General features: G+C 56.5%; 1 protein-coding gene across 22 annotated transcripts in view; it reads left to right on the top strand.

Annotated features, from left to right (window-relative positions):
* MAST3 (microtubule associated serine/threonine kinase 3) overlaps positions 1-21,482 on the top strand; it is a 37,693-nt gene continuing 16,211 nt past the window's right edge. The window contains exons 1-12 of one of the 22 annotated variants that reach the window (XM_047697581.1): positions 1-74; positions 7,101-7,132; positions 9,655-9,744; positions 17,741-17,829; positions 17,912-17,981; positions 18,163-18,183; positions 18,714-18,792; positions 19,239-19,399; positions 19,586-19,661; positions 19,949-20,158; positions 20,262-20,363; positions 20,617-20,749. In XM_047697581.1, the coding sequence (XP_047553537.1) occupies positions 36-74; positions 7,101-7,132; positions 9,655-9,744; positions 17,741-17,829; positions 17,912-17,981; positions 18,163-18,183; positions 18,714-18,792; positions 19,239-19,399; positions 19,586-19,661; positions 19,949-20,158; positions 20,262-20,363; positions 20,617-20,749 (1,102 nt within the window). In that variant the 5' untranslated portion in view covers positions 1-35. Of the gene's footprint in view, positions 75-7,100; positions 7,133-8,372; positions 9,365-9,654; positions 9,745-14,753; positions 15,419-17,740; positions 17,830-17,908; positions 17,982-18,162; positions 18,184-18,713; positions 18,836-19,238; positions 19,400-19,585; positions 19,662-19,948; positions 20,159-20,261; positions 20,364-20,616; positions 20,750-21,482 lie in introns of those variants that run through there. The other 21 variants (XM_047697545.1, XM_047697573.1, XM_047697536.1 and 18 more) reach the window with 21 other exon arrangements.

Here is a 21,482-nt window from a genome sequence, read left to right as displayed (position 1 = left end):
CCGGGGGCGGGCCGGGCGGTGCGGACTAGCGGGCCATGGACGAACCGAGCCTCCTGCGGCGCCGAGGGCTCCAGGTGAGGCCCCTGCGTGGGCGGGCGGAGGGCAAGGCAGAGTAGACCTGGACTGGGTGCCAGGGGCGGAACTTCGATATCCGGAGAAACTGAGGCTGAAGGCGGGACGTGCGCTCCGGTCTTTCCTTCTGCCCACCCGCTTCTCAAAGTGCTTTTTGCCTGGTGGGAAGGGGCTATACCCCGTTTGACATATGGGGAAACTGAGGCTCCAAGCGCTAGCGTGGGAAAAAGGGGCTGAAGGCTGCGCCCCTTACCACCAGCTGCTCTAATAATAATATGAGCAACAGCAGCCTTTGAGCGCTCACCATATGTTCATCCTTGAATTAATCTGTTTACTAGTGATATATTAATATTAATTAATGTGTATTATTACCTGCCTCTTGGTTTTGCTGCGCGACCGCGCCCCAGCCTCAGATCACCCCTAAGGTGAGCCCGGGAGGTTGGAGCTGTCCAGGCGCCCATTTGTCAGATAAGGAAAGTGAGGCTCTGAGTCTGGAAAAGTCACAAACTCGAGGTGGCCCAACAGGGCTTCAATCCAGCGGCTTTAACTAGCTCTCTCGTGCACAGGGCACTGCCAACTGGCTGCGGCGGTGGGGAGTGGGGAGGAGAAGGAGGGCGGGAGCCACATTTGCTTCTCCGGACCTCAGTTTCCCCATTTGCTGTAAGGGCTCTACTTTTCTGACCTCTAGCCCTGGGTTTGTGTTTGGGAGCCTCAGTTACCAGGAGGTAACAACATGGGTGTCAGAATTCGAACCCACGCAGGGGGCCCTGTGACTCCGGTGGGCAACGTCTTTGACCTTTCTGGACAAAGGTGCAAAGGGAATTGAGGCGATTTAGCCAATTCCCCCTGGGGGCTTAGACCACACCCTTAACAAGCTCCCAGGTTGCTGGTCGGGAATCTGAGACGCATCATTTACACAACAAACATTTATTGAGTGCCTGCTGTGTGCCCGGCAGTGGAGAGGCAACAGGGTGCTGACCCTCTAAAACCGCTCTTCGGGATCTCCCAGCCTGCTGGGGGAAACAATGAGCAGCAGCGACCCCAAGGAGGGGTCAGCTGCATCGTGGGACGCTCGGGCACACTTGGAGAAGACGCCTGAACCGAGCGTGGCTGGGTGGCCTCGGAGCGGAGGAAGCAGCCGCGGGTGGGGGGGCAGGTGGGGGTGGGTGTATGGGGAAATAGAAGCGTCTGAGCGAAGCTAAAACCTAGAAGGGACGGGGTGGGCTGCGGGTCAGGGAGGGAAGGGCCAGAGCTGCGGGCAAAAACACCCCCACTCCCGTTTGGCGTTGCGGGGAGGGGGCTGAAAGACGAAAGTACGAGGCCAGAGGCAGGAGTGAGGGGCCTGGGCCTAGAGGAGGGGGCGGTGAGCAGCGGGGTGTTGTGGGGGGACAGGCCCCGCCCGGAGCCCCAGTTAGACTCAAGCCCCGCCCGCGGCCTCTTAAAATAGAGAAACTGCCATCGGGTAGGCGAATGGGGGCGCTGCTGACGTCAGGAAGTGGGGGCCTGTTCCATGGGGGGACATCCGTACCCTGATGGCGAGCCCCATGCTACAAAAGGGGAAACTGAGGCTTTGAGAATCATAGCCACTGTTCAGGTGTCACAGCATGTAGGTGACAGAGTCAGGATTTGAACCCAGGCAGGTTTGGCTCCCCCTCCAGACCAGCTCTGCACTAGCAGTCCTTCCCCATGGAGGCAGAGGAACACGTAGGGACACCCCCAGATGGGTGCCGGAATTCTGGGCCCAGAAGCATGTAACTCTATGTGTTGTATGGGAAAACTAGAAGCCATTTCTTAGCTCCAGAGCTGGGGATGTCAGAGGGGAACCATCTGCTTCAGGGCCTTGCAGCGCTGATTTGGAAGAGGTTAGACTTTCCCCCTAGGGTGACTGGGAACTACAGAAAGTGCTGGAGCAGGGGAGAACACACCGGGGCTTTGAAGGACTCCTCTGGAGCTGGTGGAGGTCAAAGAGGTGGCCCGAAGCCAGGGAGGGGCCTGGAGTGAACGACCAAGTAGGAGACAAAATTAAGAAAAAAAAAAAAAAAAAAAATATATATATATATATATATATATATATATATTTTTTTTTTTAAGATTTTATTTGTTCATTTGGCAAAGAGAGGGAACACAAGTAGGCAGAGTGGCAGGCAGAGGGGGAGGGAGAAGCAGGCTCCCGGCTGAGCAGAGAGCCCAACGTGGGGCTCCATCTCAGGACCCTAAGATCACAACCTGAGCCAAAAGCAGACGCTTAACCGACTGAGCCACGCAAAAATATATTTAATAATCAAATTAAATTTATTAAATTTAATTAAATAAATAAAATCTTTAAAAAAAAAAAAAGAAGAGGGGTACCTGGGTGGCTCAGTCAGTTAAGTGTCAGCCATCAGCACAGGTCATGATCTCAGGGTCCTGGGATCAAGCCCCCAAATCGGGCTCCCTGCTCAGTGGGGAGCCTACTTCTCCCTCTCCCACTTCCCCTGCTTGTGTTCTCTCTCTCTCGCTGTCTCTCTGTCAAATAAATAAATAAAATCTTTAAAATTATTTATTTATTTATTTATTTATTTATTTATTTATTTATTTTAGAGCGAGAGAGAGAGAGAGAGAGAGAGAGAGAGCATGAGTGGGGGAGGAGCACAGAGAGGGTCAAACAGACTCCACGCTGGGATGGGATGCAGGGCTCGACCCCACAGCCCAGAAATCCTGACCTGAGCCGAAATCAAGAGTCAGACACTGAACCTACCGAGCCACCCAGGTGCCCCAGACAATGAAAATAATTTAAAAAGAATAATATTAGTATAAATAACGGCTCACATCAAAAGAAATGAAATCTTTCCATTTGCGACGACGTGGATGGAACTAGAGGGTATCATGCTTAGCCAAATAAGTCAATCAGAGAAAGACAACTATCATATGATCTCCCTGATATGAGGAAGTGGAGATGCAACATGGGGGGTTTGGGAGGTAGGAAAAGAAAAAATGAAAGAAGATAGGATCGGGAGGGAGACAAACCATAGAAGACTCAATCTCAAAAAACAGACTGAGGGTTGCTAGGGGGAGGGGGGTCAGGAGAGGGTGGTGGGGATATGGTCATTGGGGAGGGTATGTGCTATGGTAGGTGCTGTGAAATGTGTAAACCTGGCGATTCACAGACCTGTACCCCTGGGGATAAAAACACATTATATGTTCATAAAAATTTTTAAAAATTAATTTTAAAAATGTGAATAAATAACGGCTCATATGAACAGGCACCTATAAATGCTAAACACTGACCGTACATTTAATTCTCCTAACATCGCAAGAGATCAGTGCTATTATTAGCCTCCTTTTTCAGAGGCGGAAACTAAGGATCAGAGATGGAGAGTAAGAGATTTGGAATTCTAGCCAGTCTGGCTCCTGTGGGTACAAAGATGTTGAGGATCTCAGTTTGGGCCATTAAGGTATACAATCCCTTAACTGGAGCTTCGTTAATGGGCCCAGGAGTACCACCTCCCGGCCAATCAGGGGGCAGCCTACTGGTCAGAGCCAATCAGATACTCTGGAGGCTGACTTGCTAAAGGTCAGAGAGTCAATTCATAAAAGCTTTAGGAAGCCGCGGGGAGGACTCGGGTCAGTTGCTAACTGAGCAGTCCAGGCAGTGGCTCTGGGCACACTGGCCAGTCTGGTTGTGCCACTGTAGGCCGCGCAGCTGGCTGTGCGCTGGGAGGTGGTGAACAGGACCTGGTCTTGCCCTCCGACCACCAGTTTGCGTTCGGTCAAGGCAGGAGCTGGCATCTGGGCCTTCTGGATTTGGCTTCGGCTCCCTCTTCTGTGCGGTGGTTTTAGGGGCTAGTTCGTGGAAGCCGTTATTGCTACAAATGCTATTCTTATTATTTTATAATTATTTTTATTATCTCCCACTTGGCCCTTTGCTTCACAAAGGTCAGAATTTTTTTTTTTTTTAAGTTTTATTTATTTATTTATTTATTTGGCAGAGAGTTACAGAGAGCACAAGTAGAGCGGCAGGGAGAGGGAAAAGCAGGCTCTCTGCTGAGCTGGGAGCCAGAGGCGGAGCTCCATCCCAGGACGCTGGGATCGTGACCTGAGCTGAAGACAGAGGCTTAACCAGTTAACTGAGCCACCCAGGCGCCCCAGGACAGAATTTTAAAACCCTAGGTGCCTAAATCCAGGCGTCGGGGAGGTGGCCAGAGCTGGTATCTGTACTTTGTCTCTCCCGCAGCTGTTGGAGGGCTTCCCTGAAAGGCCCAGCCTTTCTCCTTGTGGCCCATTTCCACTTACTCTGTTCCTCCCAAAAGCCCTCAGGCTGGTGCTATGTGGTCCCTGCTGACTTCTCTCCCTTCATTGCAGCTGCCAACTTTCCCATGGGGCTCGGTGCCAGGCGGGCTGAGTCCCACCTCCACCCTACAGTTTCCCACTAGCCTGACAGCCCCTCCAAGGAAGCCTCTTGGCTCCCTCCAGCCCCACCTCCAACCCTTCTCTCCCTCTGGGTCCCCCCTGTTGCCTCCAGTATGGGGGTGTCCATGTCCTGCTCTGTCTTCTTCAGATTGAGGGTTCCTCAGGGTGGAGCTGAGGCTTCTGGCTGGAAGGCAGCATTGCCCAGCCCAGCCAAGAACACAAGAGGATGCCGTAAATATTATCTTTAAAGGGCAGCTTTAAGGGATCGGAGCCCCCACCTACCCTGTCTACTGGGGAGTCACTCCTTGGGGAACAGCCTGCAAAGAGGGGGTTGAAGGCGGAAGCAGATGGCTCTGGGAGCAGAGGGTCCGGGGGCGGTGCCAGGAGAGTTCCATGTGGTCCTAGCTTTCCACAGAGCCTTTGCAGGGGGCTGCGGACCTTCCCTCGCTTCTCTCTGCCACTTCACATCTTTTCGTATTTTGGAAGCGAATTAAAATATGTGGTTCAATTGGTGGTTTTAATTAATCTCACGAAATCACTGTCTTGGCTCTGATTTATCAAAACCTCCCCTGGTGCCAAGCCCTTGGCTTGCTACTCGATTCCTTCCAGGACCTTGTGTCACCAGGAGGCTTTCCAAATGAAGAAACTGAGGCACAGAGGTGTGAGATTGCTTGGAGGGGGTCACACAGCTCAGATGATGGGGAGCTTGCCAGAACGCAGGACTGCCGGGCTTTGGAAGGAAATGGTTAGGATGGGGGGAGTGTGCAGCTAGCAGCCCTGGGCTCAGACGCCAGCTCCTCACTCTTTCACAGGTTAGAGGAGAAGGGTAAGCCGACATAAGATCCCAAAACAATTGGAGGGGCCGAAGGAGGTCTTAATGATGGTGGTGGTGGTGCTGGTGGTGGTGGTTCTGGGACTATGATCAGTTGCCCTGAATGATACTGAGCTTCCGGTCCCGAGAGGTATTCATTCAGGCAGACAGAAACATCTCAGGATGACAGGTTAGCCTCTTCCCGTCTTGCATGGCTCGGTTTTGTTTTGTGGGCTCAAGGTAGTTGGGGTCAGCCCTTGGGGTGATACCCCAGTCCTGTGGACCCACCCCTTCCCTAGCTGGGGGACCCAGCCAGCGTCTCCCAGCTGAGTCCTGCGCGGGGCAGCTTCCGGCCCTCTGGAATTGGCTGCGGAGGCTGATGACGTCAGTGGTTGCCATGGTGAACGCCCCGCTCTGGATGTGGGCAGCCCAGAGCCCACCTGGGTAAAAATAGTCATGTGTCCTCTACGCGACCGCCCTGGTGTGTGTGTGTGTGTGTGTGTGTTGGTGGTGGGGACGGGGAGTGGGGGGAGGAGGGATGTCCAGAGACCCGGATTCCCCACCTTCTCCCTGCCAAGAGACATGGGCGGCAGGCTTCCCTCTGCGCCTCAGTTTCCCAGCCTGTGAAATGGCCCTGCTCCTGGTCTGTAGTAGGCGGCTCGCTAAATGTAAAATGTATCAGGTATTATAACAGTCCGCCAAGGCCCTGGCTGAGCTCAACAATAGCACAGCGACACACAACAGCAACAGTAATACTAACTGATCCTTATTACCCTGGACCCCTCCTGATGTTACCTCCACATTATAGATGGGAAAATCAAAGCACAGATAGTACAAGTTACTTGCTCAAGGTCCCACAGCCAGGAAGGAACAGATAATAAGTAGATACTGACTCAGGTCTGAGTATCCACAGATTCTAAACTAGTGCTACGTGACATTTTGAGAATTTAAAAACCTTCTTGGGTGAGCCACATTTGAGGATGGATTCAGGTCACCGTGGACCCCAAGTTCGGGCTTTTTGCCCTGGTGAGGACACCCAGGGTTGATGCAAGTCAGCTTGTTGAGCTCTAAAAGGGTCTTCAATAGGGAGTCACAGATCAGGGTCCCCACCCTCCAGTGGCTCCCAGGACACAAATCTGCATAGGTAAGGGGGGAAGGGCTTTCAGATCTGGCAGGGGGCAGGGTGAAGATGAGTCAAGGATCTCCCTTTCTGGGGCATCTGGGTGGCTCAGTCATTAAGCATCTGCCTTTGGCTCAGATCATGATCCCAGGATCCCGGGATCGAGCCCCAAAGCATTGGACTCCCTACTCAGCGGGGAGCCTGCTTCTCCCTCTCCCACTCCCCTTGCTTGTATTCCCTCTCTCACTGTCTCTCTCTGTCAAATAAATAAAATCTTAAAAAAAAAAAATCTCCCATTCCTCAGCAGATCGTTAGTATTTAGCCACTGTTGGCATACTTCTTTATAAATATAACTAATTTGTTATTTAAAGTTATGAAGCTGTTTTTGGTGCAGGTAGGGCATGAGCTGGGCAGGGAAGTGACTGGGAGTCTGGGAGGGCTTCCGGGAGGAAGGGATGCCTGAGCTGAGGAAGGATGTGCAATTAACTAGCACCAAAGGAGAGGGAAGGCCATCCTGGCAGAAGACACAGCAGGTGCAAAGGCTCTGAGGCAGGGCAGAGCCCAGCGTGTGGGACAGTAGAAAGGAGACATTGGCTGGAGTTGGGTGATGAAGGGGCCAACGGGGTGGGGGAGGGGGAGCTGGGAGGAGGGCCAGGGATGTGAAGGCCTTGCCACCTCAGGAATGACCCTTGTTTCCTCTCATTTCAGAAGGAGCTGAGCCTGCCACGCCGGGGACGTGGGTGAGTTCATCTAAGGCCAGTGGGCTGGGCCCTGTGGTCCTGGATACAGATTTTTTTCAGCAGCAGCCTCTAAACTGTGAATATATTTAATAATTATAACAAAGCTTCTCACTTTGATCCTTTCCCCCGGCGTTTACAAAATGTTTCAGAAGTGCTTTACTTGGTGGTCACAAACTGGGAGGCCCAGGCCAGTTTGCAATTTAGGAAACAATTGACAAGTGCAGCAGGGTTTACCACTGACACAAGGACATCCAGCCTGGAAAAGGGAAAATTGTCTCATGCCTAGAGTCCAAACTATAGAATTCCAGCCAAGTATCCCAGAACCAGCTTGCATGCCTCCCGTGATGGGGTGCTCACTCTCAGGAAACACAGGTAGAAAAGTGTATGCTTCAGGGTCTCATTAGTGTTTGTCTGTAGGTTGGCATTTTTGGATCCCAAAAGCTCACAGAACATTTTGGTCCCTGCCTTTGCCAGTGTATGGATGGGAAACCAAAGCCCAAGACAGGGAAGGGTTTGCCTTGTGCTGGTTGTCCGGAAGTGTGTAAGTGCAAGACACCCACTCTTTGGGGGCTGTGTTGGCCTGAGGGGTGGGAATTCTCTTGCCTCTCAGTGAAATCACCCACTTAACAAACTTTTTTTGAGTGCCTACTGTGCGTCAGGCCCCGTTCCAGGCAAGGGGGACCCAGAGATGGGGTCCAATGCTGAACCCTGCCCATGAGCTCATACTCTCTTGGGGAGAGTGATGGTGAAGTGATACTATGCAGGGGAAAAATTAAACAGAGATAGACAGAGGGGCTAGGGGACAGCTTTAGCCCTGAAGATATGGGGCCTCTTGAAGGAGGTGACATTTGAGCCTAGATCTGGAAAAGGAGGCAGAGGCAAGGGGGAAAATTCGAGGGGAATGGCCTTCCAGCTAGAGGGAATAGCATGGGCAAAGGTCCTGGGGTGCAAACCAACTTGACATTGGAAGAACACCGTGGAAACAGGGGTAGCTGGAGTGAAGACAGCACAGGGGAGGTGGAGGGTGAGAAGGGGGAGGTCCTGGAGGTTGGATGAGAGTTTGAAATCTGATGGTGGGGATGGGGTCAAACTGGCCCCCAAGCCCAGACCATCTGTTCTTGTTGGGCTGCGGATAGTGCAGCTGGTGGGGAGGAGCCTGAGGGGCCCAGTAGGGGCAGGGCTTCAACATTGACCAGAAGGCGGGCACTGTTTCTGGCCTTTGCCCAGTTAGGGGGCGGGGTAGTGGGCAGGAAAAAGTCAGAACCATAGAGGGCAAAGTCCTGGGCTACTCGGGCAGGACCAGGACAAAGACTCCCTGAGGGTTGTCTACTCTGCTACCTGCCGTGTTCCTGACTGGGTCCAAGTGGGGTGTCAAGGGGGCCATAGCCAGACACAACCCCGGATTCTTGGGATCTGCACTGGGCAAAAGGGAGGATGGGACTCAGGGAGCCACGCGTCGTTGTGTAGGGACGGCTCCGCGAAAGAGGGGCCCGCGGGACTGAATTCGGATGTGGGTGAGGGGGACGACGCTCCTGACGAGAAGGAACCCGGTGAAGCAAAGGCCTGGAGGCGTGGCCCCGGCCCCTGGTAACCGCGGGGATGCTGAGATCGCCAGGAGGGGCCCCGAATGCTGTGCTGAGCTGCTGGGGATGGGGAACAGGGTCAAGACGCTCTCAGATCCCGGGTGCGAGTGACAACCCCCCCCCCCACCCCGCACCGCCAACACCGGGGGGGGGTGGGGTGGGGGTGGGGCGGGGCGAGGGCAGAGACCCGGCCGTAGCCGGGAAGGGGCGGGGCCAGACGGTGGAGCAATATTGCCAATCTGGAAGACAGTGACCGCCCTTCCTTTCCGGTGGCGCAGCCTGGGGGCTCGAGACCTGGCAGCCTTGGCGTCGCTCTCCGGGAGGGGGTGGCACCCGCGACTCCAGCCTCCCGCAGCCCGACTTTTCCTCCTGGGCTGGGCCTGCGCGCAGGTGCGGGGCTCCGAGCCCCGCCCCGAGGAGAAGAGAGCCCGCCCCCCGCGCCCCCAGCGGCCCAGCCTCCGCGCCGCGTCGGTAGCGCCGGCCAGGCGTGCTGTCCCCACGTCTGCGTCTGTGGGTCTGTCCGATCGCACGGTGATCGGGGTTCAGGGGGCCACAAAGGTGGTTTTGGCACCCGGCCACGTAGACGCAGCCCCGGCTTCGACATGAAGTCTCGCAGAGACAAGCTGCACATCCCGGCGCTGACCCTTGAGTGAGTGCTTGTCGGAGAAGGGGGAAAATAGGGTGGCGGGGAGAGAAGCAGACAGATAGCCACCCTTACCCGTGTGTCTCAGTTTAAGTCGCCCAGAGTCGCACCGCCGCCTCCGGGGAGCCCTCCGGGGTCATCAGTCAGGCCCCGCCTTCGCGGCCTGCCAGAGACCCAGAATCCCGGGTCTTGGGGCCCCTTCTCCCTAAGGGAGCTGAAGTCCCTGTCCATCTCCGGATTTGGCCACACGCAGGGGCCACCACCAGGTTCACCGTCCCCGGCCTCTTTCTTTGCAGTCTGTCTCCGAGCAGCCAGAGCCCATCTTTGCTGAGCCCCAGCAGCCCCTGCAGCCCCTGCAGCCCCTCGCTGGGCCTGCACCCCTGGAGGTAAGTGACAGCGTATCGGGGCGGGGCTCAGACATTGCCCTGGCACCCCCAGAGCCTCAGAAGCAGCCTAGACCCTCCTCACCAAGGTACTGTGGGCTGGTGACATTGCCTCTCTGGGCCTCAGTTTACCCCTCCATAAAATGAAAGTGCTATCCACACTAGGACCTTGATGGGAAATTCCATTTTCAGCCCTAGCCAACAGGTCCTCCATCCGACAGGTGGCCAAGGTGAGGCCAGAACTTGAGTTTTTGCCCAAGGACATCCTGAGACAGGTGTTGGGTTCCCACCCTGACCCATACTGAATCAGCCTCACCTTCCAGGCTAGGACCTCAGGGACCCTCCCCACACCCAGGTCAGCTGGTCGGAAGGCTCCTCCCTCAGAGTTTATAGACACACACACTCACGTGCGCACACGCGCACACACACACCCACCCAAGGCTGAGAGTTCACCATGATGGCCCCATGCACTGAACCAGGCAACGAGGTGTCAGGAGAGAATGAGCCTGACTGGGGCCAGCTCTACCAAATGCCTTCTGTTTCCTCCCCCAGGAGGGAGGAAAGGTGCCCCGGGAGAGAGGTGCCCTTCCTGACCCCATTTCTCAGCTGGAGAAACCGAGGCTCGGAGAGGAGACACCAGTTCTCATTTAGTACATCTGGAGACTCAGCATCAGGGCCAGCTTGGCTGCCCAAGTCTGTTGAGGGTCTGAGCCACCCTCTGTGACTGGGGCATCTCAGGGTCCCCCCACCCCCCGCCCGGTACAGGAGGGAATATAAGGGTTATCATGGGCTCTTCGCACAGCTTGGGAAAAGTTCGGGAGGCGACAGATGTGTGAGTCAGTGATGTCTAGAATTCGAGGGCCCATCAGTCATTTATACCTTAGGGTGAATGAGCTACTTAGATTCTTTCCACAGACCTTTAATGGGGAGAAGAGAGAACAATTTGGAGCCCACACTGGGTGCTGGGTAACAGACAGTTAACATTAAGTAGGCGCCTACTGCATGCCAGGTGCTAAGGGCATAGATGTGAACAGGACTGAAATAGCCCCTCCTTCAAGGAGCTCTTAGTCAGCTCTAGGGAGGTGGGCAGTAAAGGAGTGAGTGGACAAACAGGATACATTCAGATAGCCCCCACCTCTTGGGGGAGGTGGTGTTTTATTTTATTTTATTTAAGATTTTATTTATTTATTTGTTTGACAGAGGGCACAAGCAGGGGGAGTGGGAGAGGGAGAAGCAGACTCCCCACTAAGCAGGGAGCCTAATGTGGGGCTCGATCCCAGGACCCTGGGATTGTGACCTGAGCAGATAGCAGATGCTTAACCACCTGAGTCACCCAGGCACCCCAAGGAGGTGGGTTTTAGTCAAGGCCTAGGCAGAGCCAGGGGCTGAGGGGCACCAGACAATGGGAACTGCACATGCAAAGGTCCTGAGGCAGGGCCAAGGTTTTTGTGGGTTTTTTTGAAGATTTTATTTATTTATTTGAGAGAGAGAGAGACAGAAATAGTGACAGAGAGCATGAATGGGGAGGAGAGGAGCAGGGAACCCAATGTGGGGCTCGACCCCAGGACCCCAGGACCACGACCTGAGCCGAAGGCAGATACTAACCAGCTGAGCCACCCAGGCGCCCCAGGACCAAGATTTTTAAAGCCTCTGTGGCTGTTTTGGGGAAGAGTGTCTGCTGGGGCATGTGACAGTAATGGAGGTGGCAGTCAGGGAGGTGGCTAGGACAATGTCTGGGTGGGAGATGGTGGGGGCTGGACCAGGTGGGGGTGTCCTGTGGGAGGCAGGGACTGCTGTACCCCTATTTAGGAGAGGAGGAAACTCAGGATTTAAGAGTGTGTTGTCCAGGGCCACCCTGGGAGAGAATGTCAGGCCAAATATGACCCTGACTCTTTGGCCTCTACTACCTCCTTGGCCTCTACCCCAGGTGAGGACCAGAGCAAGGGAGGAACCTGTTGTGAACCGCTGAGCCAGTTTTACCAGGAGCAAATGGAGGCAGTGTTTGGGGTTCTGAGCAGAAAAATCTCCTCACCCACCACCAGAGGGCAGCAGAACCACATCACTTGGGGCCAAGAAAGGAAATGGGTCCCTACCTCCCCTGCCCCAAGCACCCTAGGAATAAGCCCACATTTGTTCCCTCAGCTTCTGAGGCCCCATCAGTCTGGCCGCTGCAACCCTCACCTCCTCCCTGTCTATCTCCCCATCTGGCTCACCGTACCCTAGCATGAGACTTCCTGGGCTGCCAGAACACAAGCTGGTCCAACCTCAGGGCATGTGCTGCTTTGTCTGCCCAGAGCTCCATTTCCTCCATTTCTTCATTTCTTTATTTGCCAAATCTCTATCAAGCCCCCATATAGGAAGCTTTTCCAAACCACAGCCCCCCCATTCAGGGTCTCCCAAGCCCCGATTATGTCCATTACACCTGTCCCTTTCCCTCATGGACACTGCATTATAGGTGTGATTTCCATGTTTTCTTGTGTGATTATTGGGTTGTTTTTCTTACCCAGAGGCTTGGGAGTCCCTTGAGGACCAGACCTGGATCTGTCCTCTATCCTAGGGCAGGGCTTGGTCTATAGCTGATGCTCAGTTTAATGCTTGTGGCATGGACACATGGGAAGCAGGTAGGGCTCTGCTTGTGGTGGTGGTGGTGGTGGTGGGTGGGAGGAAAGCTGTGAGTTTGATCCTTTCCGACAGGGTCACAGCAAAAGGTATTGTCAGAAGACTGTTCCTTCTGGGGCCTTGAGTGCCAAAGACAGGAAGAATTTGCATTTTTCTCTCCAGGGTACTAAGAACCGCACAGCATCCATGACTGGGAGGGGTGTGGACAGGGCATGGGCAGGTGGGAAGGGCGGTCAGGTGGGAAGAGTTGGGGGTAGGGGTCTGTATGCTCCCTGTGGCTTTGCCATTTACGAAGTCATGAGTACAAGCAGAGGGAGACAGATCCTGAGTCACAGACAGGGTTAGGATCTGAGCCCTTGGAGACGAATTCACCCAGAAGTGTGGTATGGCTGTAAAAGCAATGAGGAGCCATGGAGAATGTGTGAGTTGGGGAGGGATGGGATCTGCTGGGCAGCGAGCCAGTACCAGAGATCAGCCACTTGGTCAGGCTTTCATGGGAGACCTTTGCCGTGGCCACGGGCACTCTGGATTTCAGCTGCTTCCCTGTTCTGCAGAGGAGGAAACTGAGGCCAGATGGCCGTGGGAGAAGTGGCTGCTGGGGATGCCAGAGCAGTGGGCGTAATGGGGCGCATGTAGATGGTGCGGGGTGTGGCCACAGCTGGGATTAAGCAGGGTAGTTCCTTTCCTAACTGCGAAGCATTGTCCCTGGCACACGTGGCAGGGAGGGTTCGTGGGCATAGCATGTCAGCAGAGGGTGACGCGAGACCATGATGACCCCGTCCCTACTTGGGTCCCCAGATCTATGGGAATTTGCATTTCCCATGAGCAGGAGGCTCTGTCCCTGGCCCATGGCCCAGATGGTACACCTAAGGGTCAGAAAAGTGACTGCTTCCATCCTCCCTTCCACATCTGGCCCTTCAGCAGGGCCCATCCATTGGCCACAAAACAATTCCAGAATCTCCCCCACTTTACTCCACAGCGTCCCCCTGGTCCAGGCCTCAGTGTCTCCCGTCACAGACTCTCACTGGCCTAATGCCATCTGCATTCCTGTCCCTGATAGCTCCTGTTCCACATGGCAGACATGGGAGGGCAATGACAGTTCAGATCGTGCCCCTCCCCTGCCCACACACCCTTCATGGCACCCCTTTGATTCTACTATTCAGCTGCAGTCCTTTTACAATGCACAAGTCTTACATGGTAAGCTCTGCTGGCATCCTTCCTTCAGTCCTGTCTCAGGACCTTTGCCCAAGCTGTGCCCTCTGCCTGGAACACTGTTTCCATGACTGGCTCCTCTTCTTTCTCAATGTCTCTACTGGCTTTAGTGTCATCTCCTCACAGAAGCCTCCAGGCTAAAGTCATCCTTTGCCATTGTTACCTCTGTTCCTTTCTTTCCTTGACTTCAGCGTTCGAAACTACCTTGATCATTTAATTGTTTCCGGTTTACTCTCTGCCTCCCCCTCCAGACTTGGGGCCTCTTGAGGGCATGGTCTTCAGGGTTCAGCACAGGGTCAGGCACACAGTAGGTACTCAATAAATGTTGAGTGAGTGAATGACCAGTTATGGGTGTTTGAGACCCAGGCTTGGGGGACCTGGAGATGGAGAGCATTCTGGGGGACACACCCAAGAGATACCTGAGAGTGACACTGGCTGGGAGGACAGGGTGGGGAGTCTCTTGGGAGACCTGAGAAGCAAAATTGGTGGCAAGAGGGTTGGGGAGAGTTAGGATTACATATCAGGCAAGGGTGCCTTTCTGTGCCTTCCCTTCTCAGATGTGGGGTCTGGGCTTCAATGTCAGGCCCCTTGGGTTAGTTCCCAAATGTGTCCTGTGGCCTGTGAAGGGGCCGCTCTTAAGGTGACACCATCCCTGTCTTCTTGGGACTGTCACGAGCAGAAGCATTAATTCTGCCTACTGCCTACTGCCTACTGTGTGAGACAGTCCTATTCCCATGGTGAGCATGTACCATACTCCCAGCACTTTCTGTCCCTCTGATTCGATTCCATTTTCATAAGGGGACATTTGTAGATGGAGAAGCAGAGGCATGGAAGTTAGCCTGATGCTAACATTGAGCAAACATGTATCAGGCACTGTGGGTGCCACCTTGCAACTAATTCGTGTAATCATCCTGTTGACCCGGTTCCCCTCCCATTTTACAATCAAAAAGACAGGCGTGAGGCGGTACCTATTAGGTGTCCTCTTGAGTCCTGACTGTAGCCAGGTTGATGGCCTTTCCATCACATAGACAGGCAGAGCATGTCAGATGCCCTGACTCGATTAATCATGCCCTTTCTGCCAGTCCAGTGCTGGGAGATGCTGGGACCCCCAGGAGCCGAAGCCTGGGGAAGACAGAGCCAGACACAAGAAAAGGCTCCCTGGGAGAGGGGACGCTAGATTTTGCCAGGCAGGAAGGACATTCCGAGAACTGAAGCCAGCGTGGGCGCGGTAGCATGAGCCAGGCCATTGGAGAGTTCTCAAGTGCCACACTCAGAAGAGGTTAGCGCGGGGGAGTGGGGGGAAAGAGAGAGAAGGAAAAAGGGACGTGAACAGATTTACATTTCGAGGAAAGGGGCCAAGTTCCAGGGCCTAACCTACTAGGCGCCAACGCCCCGCCCCCGCTGCTCGCAGCCTTTGGCAACGCCCCGCCCCTCCGCCCGCGGCCCTGGCAACGCCCAGCCCACTAGCCTGCACGCGGGTCCACCAGCCTCGTTTCCGCGTCGCTCGCCCCGCCCCGCAAGGCCCCGCCCCCGCAAGGCCCCGCCCCCGCGCTCGCCTGGGCGGGGTTCCCGGCCGCGCTGCGGGGCGCGCGCTTCCTCCTCGCCCCCTACCCCAGCCCCGCGGCGCGCACCCTCTGCCCCGCTCCGCGGGGCTCCCGGGGCCAATCCGGCCGCGGAGGTTCGCGCCCCGCCGCCGCCGGCTGCGCCCCCGCACCTCCCGGGTCTCCGACGGCGGCGGCGGCACAAAGAGAAGCAGCATGTCCGATCCCAGCTACTGGACGGCGGTGGCTGCGCCAGGCCACCGGAGCCGCCTTGCCAAGGGCGCGCTGCTGCAGCGCTCCAAGAGGTAGGGGCACCGTGCGGGCAAAGGCTCGGCGGCCGGCCAAGCAAACACGAGTTGCCAGAAGTATATCCCGGCAGCGTGGCGAGGGCCGCTGTGTGTGCGACAGTAGGGGGAAGGGGGAGGACGCTTTGGGATCAGGGTATTCGCTAGGGCCCAGACACCCTCCTTTCACCCCTCGTTACCCGGAGTTGGATGTCTGCCTGCCGGGGTCGCAGTTAGGGTGTGGGACCGAGCCAGGATTCAAACCCGGGTCTTTAGGCCTGGGCAGACCTGGGGAGGATCTTCTTGGAAAAACTGAGGCTCGTCTGTCCCTGAGGCCCCCGTCAGCGGAAATATTGTTTCAGAAGCAAATATTTGCCGCACGAGGCTGGTGTGCAGGTGGTGTGGCAGGAGCGGGTAAATCGGGTAAAATACTGGGTTTAACCACAGCAAAGCCTCGCCTGTTTTGGAGTCTCCGTTTCCCTTTCTGAAAAGCAAAGGCCAAGTAAGGGCTGTGGGCTTTACAGGACTCGGCTTCAAATTACAGCTCCGCTGCTCCCTGGCTGTGTGACCTCAGGCAGTTCCTTAACATCTCTGTTTTCTGGCCTTTCACTGGTGCTGGGTTGGGGCATTCCTAGAGGGGAGCACAGGCAAAGGCCGGGCAGGGACAGCAGCTGCTAAAGGACCTGGAGTACTAGGGTCAGGACTTAGACCCTTTTCCCAGGTCCTGTGGAGTGACAGAAGACTTAGGGGCACCTAAGGGATCAGGTGCAGGCAGCTGGCCTCAGGCCAGTGTTTTCTGCCATATTCTCACTCTGTGTTGTCCCACGTGGGGGTTTATTGAATGGCCAGGCAGCCTCTCAGGGTCGTGGGTCTTCTCCAGGGAGGGCTGAGCGAGTGGACACTGGACAGATGTTCGGCAAGTAAACAAATGATGCCCAGGTTCCCCTTGAGACATCAAATGTGGCTGTTTTCAAGAAGGCCCCGCCTGAGCACAAGAGGGAGGTGGGGCAAGTGTTTTTCCCAAACGCTGCCGCTGGTGTCAAATGCTGCAGCATGGGGCTGAGGACCCAGATGAGGGCTGGGAGAGGATGTGGCACCGGCGGCTATATGGGTGGGGGGCTGGGTGTTGGCAGGAAGTTTTGCAGGAACCTGTGGGTTTCACTTTTGCTTCTGCACATCAGACTACAGGCAGTTCCCTGCAGCTGTTGACATCTGTGGCCTCAGTTTCCTAGGCTGGGAAATGGGTGCAGGTGGTCTCTCCCACCTCTGGGGTGTTGGGATGGGCAGCTGGTGACTGAATTCACTGGGGAGGCTTTGCCTGGCCTCCCGCTGCACGTCCCAGGCCCTGCAGGACTTGTGGGGAGAGAAACAACACCGCCCGTGCCCATTGCCATCTACCCAGTGCTGGGCCCAGACCTGAACACTGTGTATATACTTCATCAAATCTTCCTGGTACCTTGCAAGGTATACAGATTGGGAAACTGAGCCTCAGAAGGGCAGCTGCTCATGGAGCCTCCCTGCCTGTCTTGATGCCTCAGTCGGTGGTTGACCATGCCGTCCCATGCCTTAACCTGCACTGTGCCTTCTGCCTGGGACACCATTCCTGGCTCCATGAGGCCCTGAGGTTTCATCTCTCCCTCCCTGAGCCACTGAGCTGCGTTGGCGGCTGGGAGTCTGTGGGCTGATGCACTTCCAGAGCCGTTGCTGGGCGACTGCACCGGGGAGGGAGGGGAGATGATGTTGCTCTCAATTTCCCTCTGCCAGGGCGGGGGCTGGGGCCCGGGCACAGGTGGGAGAGGCTGGGCCAGGGTGGGAGTGGCTTGGGGCAGGGGTGGGGTGGGTTGCCAAGACACTTGGGGCCGTGGGCCTGGGAAAGGGTGCATGGGATGGAATGGACACCTGCCTCAGTTCCCCAGTGGGCTCCAGGGTCCTCTCCGCCATCTGCTTTATTTGCCAGTGCTCCTGGCAGCGGGCAGGGCATAGGCAAAGGCAAAGGTGTGGGGGTGGGATCATGAACACGGAAGCCCGAGAAGGCAAGCCAGGGGCTCCTGGCTGCGGGCAGGGTTCACCAGGAGCCCGGAAGTGCTCAATGCCGCCACCGATAATAACCACGGTAATCTTAATAATAGGTAATATTTGTCAAAAAGGGCTACCCCAGGCCTCAAAGATGGTGTGAGCAAGGGGCCATGCCGGCGTCCAGCTGGGGTCAGAGAGGCAGTGGTCGCGCCTAGTTTCCCATCCTGCCCCAAAGCTGGCCAGATGTGTTCTCTGGCCTGGGCATGCAGGTCTCTGTGCCCGGAGGCCTGGGCCAGCGCCTGACCTTGTCCCCTCGTTTCCTGACAGCTGCCGCAGTGGGAACCGCAAAAGCCTGGTGGTAGGAACGCCCTCGCCGACCCTCTCTCGGCCCCTGTCTCCACTCTCCGTGCCCACAGGTGAGTGTGGGAGCAAGCACGCGGGGGCGGCGTCCTGTCTTCGCCCCCTCTGACTCATTGTCCCCCGCCTCGTCCCCAGCAGGCAACAGCCCCCTGGACAGTCCTCGGAACTTCTCAGCGGCATCTGCTGTGAACTTCCCCTTTGCCCGAAGGTGAGTGGTCACTGGCTTTGAGGGCTGGTGTTGGCACAACTGGGGAGGGGACAGGCAGGAGCATGTGCTTGGTGGCTGGGCCTGCCTCCTCATTCACTTTTTCCCCCTCCCCTATCCCCTGCCCTGTGGTGGTCTCTCCCTGTGGCTTCTGCCCCTGGCAAACATGCACGGCCTTCTGCAGCCACATCCCACGCGTGGAAAGGTAATTTCAGGGAGCCCTTGGGGAGGAGGAGGGCACACCTTCCAGTCTAAAAACGATTAACTCACTAAAAGCCACAAACTCACTTAATGAGAGTTGATGAAGGACCTGTTGGTAGCAGGCACTTAAATGTCACTCATTCACTCCATAACATTTACTCGGTATTTGTCACGTGCTATACCCTATACTGGGGGCCGAGGAAGGGGAGGCCAGACTCTGGCCCCTGAGGAGTCCTCAGTCTGGTGGGGTGGGGGGCTGACTAGTATGTGTCCCAGCAGCTGCAACTCAGAGAATTTGGAGCTTTGATGGGGTATGCTTTGACATCTGGGTCAGGGAGGACTTCCCGGAGGAGGTGTCTGAAGGATGAGGAGAAAACACATAGCACTTGTTGACCTTGAATCTCTGTTCTCAGCCTTTTCAGAAGATTCTTCCTCCAACAGAGCCAGAATCTGCCAGCCGTGGTATCTGTCTTTAGTCCCTGCACACCATGGGGGCCATGCCTTCCTTCTAACTCTTCTGGTTCTCCTCTCTAGGGCTGACGGCAGAAGATGGTCCCTTGCATCCCTCCCATCTTCTGGCTATGGAACCAACACGCCCAGCTCCACCGTCTCGGTACCCACAGTCCCACCTTGGCCAGCAGACAGGCGGGTGCGAGGTGGGGCGGGACACGTCTTTGGTTTTTATCAAGGTGTTGGATAGTTGTCCAGTCAGCCAACATCCTGGCTGCCCCCTTTGTGCCCCATTCTGGGCAACATATGCGTCCCTGAAAAGACCCAGCCTCAGTCCCAAAGAGCCCCCAGTCTGGAGGACACAGACATCCTCATCCCGTGGGATTAGTGCCCAGCCAGAGGGAGTCTTCGGGTTGCCTAGGGAGCAGGCGGGGAGGATTGCTGGAGGAGGCGGCATCGGACCTGGGGTTTTGAGGGATGCATAGGAGCCAGGCAGGAGCATATTACCATCCAGTGACCAGCAGGCAGCCTAGGCCTTGACGGGTAATGCTGGGGTTCTTGCTTTGGCGCTGACTGTGAACTCGTGGTCCTGGTACCCCCTCCTGCCAGTCGAGCTCATCCTCCCGGGAGCGCCTCCACCAGCTTCCTTTCCAACCGACGCCGGATGAACTATGCTTCCTGTCCAAGCATTTCCGCAGCTCAGAGAGCGTGGTTGATGAGGAGGGTGGCCACCGCTCACCCCACCTTCGCCCCCGTTCCCGCAGCCTCAGGTGGGTCTTCACCTCAGACTCCAGCCCCTCCGTGGGCTGGCTTTGGGGCCCACATTGTGACTCCTCCTCCATCTCTGCCCCCGACCCTGTCCAAGCTTGGCCTCTCTGATCCTCGACCCTCCCCTGAACTGGGTCTCTGGCCCCACATCGCAAGCTGACTGTGTGTCGTCGTCCCCCCTCCCCCAGCCCGGGACGCACCACAGGGACCTTCGACAATGAGATCGTCATGATGAATCATGTGTACCGGGAGCGGTTCCCGAAGGTGGGCAGTGCCGGTGCCTGCACTGGCCCTAACTCCCCTCCGTGTCCTTGTTCCTCCGTGGCACTCTGTCTTCCTGGCTCTGTCGCCCCCTCTATCCCTTTCCTGCCTGTCCTTATCTCTCTGTCTCAAACCGCCCCTCCCACAACCTAGGCATATTGCTCCCCGTCCCACCCCAATTCCCTGACCCCATCACCACGTCTCTCTGCCCAACTGTTTCTCTTGCCCCCATCTGTGTGTTGCTCCCCAGCCCCATCCAATGACCAGGTTGCCCCGTCCACCCTGCCCAGGCCACGGCACAGATGGAAGGCCGTCTGCAGGAGTTCCTGGCGGCCTTTGCGCCCGGTGCCCGGCTGGCACTGGCCGATGGTGTCCTGGGCTTCATCCACCACCAGATCATTGAGCTGGCCCGCGACTGCCTGGCTAAGTCCGGAGAGGCGCTCGTCACCTCCCGCTACTTTCTGGAGATGCAGGAGAAGCTGGAGAGGCTGCTTCAAGATGTGCGTGGGCACTGGGGGGAGCACAGGGGTTCAGGGGTCCCCAGGCCGGCCGAGGGCCCAGGGCCTGCAGGTGACGTCATCACCCACCTGCCCCCCCCACCAGGCCCACGAGCGCTCAGACAGTGAGGAGGTCGGCTTCATTGTCCAGCTTGTCCGGAAGCTGCTCATCATCATCTCGAGGCCGGCGAGGCTCCTCGAGTGCCTGGTGAGTGTCGGCACACGGCCAGGTGACAGTCCTGCTGACGTACAGGAGACAGTGCCCATGGGGGTGGAGGTTTGAGGGGCACCCAGGGTGCCTCCGGGCCGGGGTGGGCTTCTTTCCCCGGGGAAGGGTCAGGCGCCGAGACTCAGGGGAAAGCTGGGACCGCCCCTCAGCTGCTCCAGACAGAGGGAACACCACGTGTGAAGGCCTGGGGGTGAGACCAAGCCCCTGCTGACCAGCCTCTCTGCACCTCCAGGAGTTTGACCCCGAGGAGTTTTATCACCTGCTGGAGGCTGCTGAGGGCCAGGCCCGAGAGGGCCAGGGCATCAAGACGGACCTGCCACAGTACATCATTGGGCAGCTGGGCCTGGCTAAGGACCCCCTCGAGGGTGAGCTGACAGGGGAGTGGTGTGGAAAGGGAAAACCCAAGGCAAGGCTGGAGCAGACCTGTGGTTCGAGCCCAGGCCCGTTGACTTCACAGCTGCCATATTGTCCTTTATCCCTCTGTGGCCCTGCCCTCAGCCACCTGCGGGGCCCACTGTGGGGAAGTGCCTGAGGTTCTTTCGTCAGACAGCCACACATCAGACCCCCAGACCTGCCAGAGCCTAGGAGTCTCAGTGTCTTCCAGTGCAAAGTTAAGATGAGCCAGGGAGCCACCATTACCAATAGCATTCCCATCATCCCGCAGACTCAAGAAATACTTCCCCAATGTCATAGGACGGTGGCCCAGGAGGTAGACTCGGAGTCAGACAGGGCGACCCATGGGCTGGACCAAGCTGGCCAGGAACTACCCCCACCCCCCCAGATAGCTGAGGCAGGAGAACTGAAACTTGGTACTAAGGGAGCATCTAACTTGGACCTGGCCTGGTCCGGGTGTGGTCACGGGTGGGTCTGGGGGAAAGTGACATGTACGCTGAGTGCTTGCAGATGGAGAGGTGACCAAGTATAGCTCTGGGGAAGGGAAGGGGTGAACCAGGCGGGGGAAGGGCAAACGCAAAGGCCCTGAGGTGGACCTGTGCCTGGTGCGTGGGCAGAACAGCGGGAGGTGGGGTGTGGCTAGAGCTGAGGAAGGAAGGAAGCTGGGAGGAAGGCGATGGGATTGGCAGAGCTCCATGCTGTGGC

Source organism: Lutra lutra, chromosome 1 (assembly GCF_902655055.1).
Source record: "Lutra lutra chromosome 1, mLutLut1.2, whole genome shotgun sequence".
Taxonomy (NCBI): domain Eukaryota; kingdom Metazoa; phylum Chordata; class Mammalia; order Carnivora; family Mustelidae; genus Lutra; species Lutra lutra.
The sequence above is the reverse complement of the archived record's forward strand: the minus strand, read 5'-3'. Positions and strand labels throughout refer to the sequence as shown.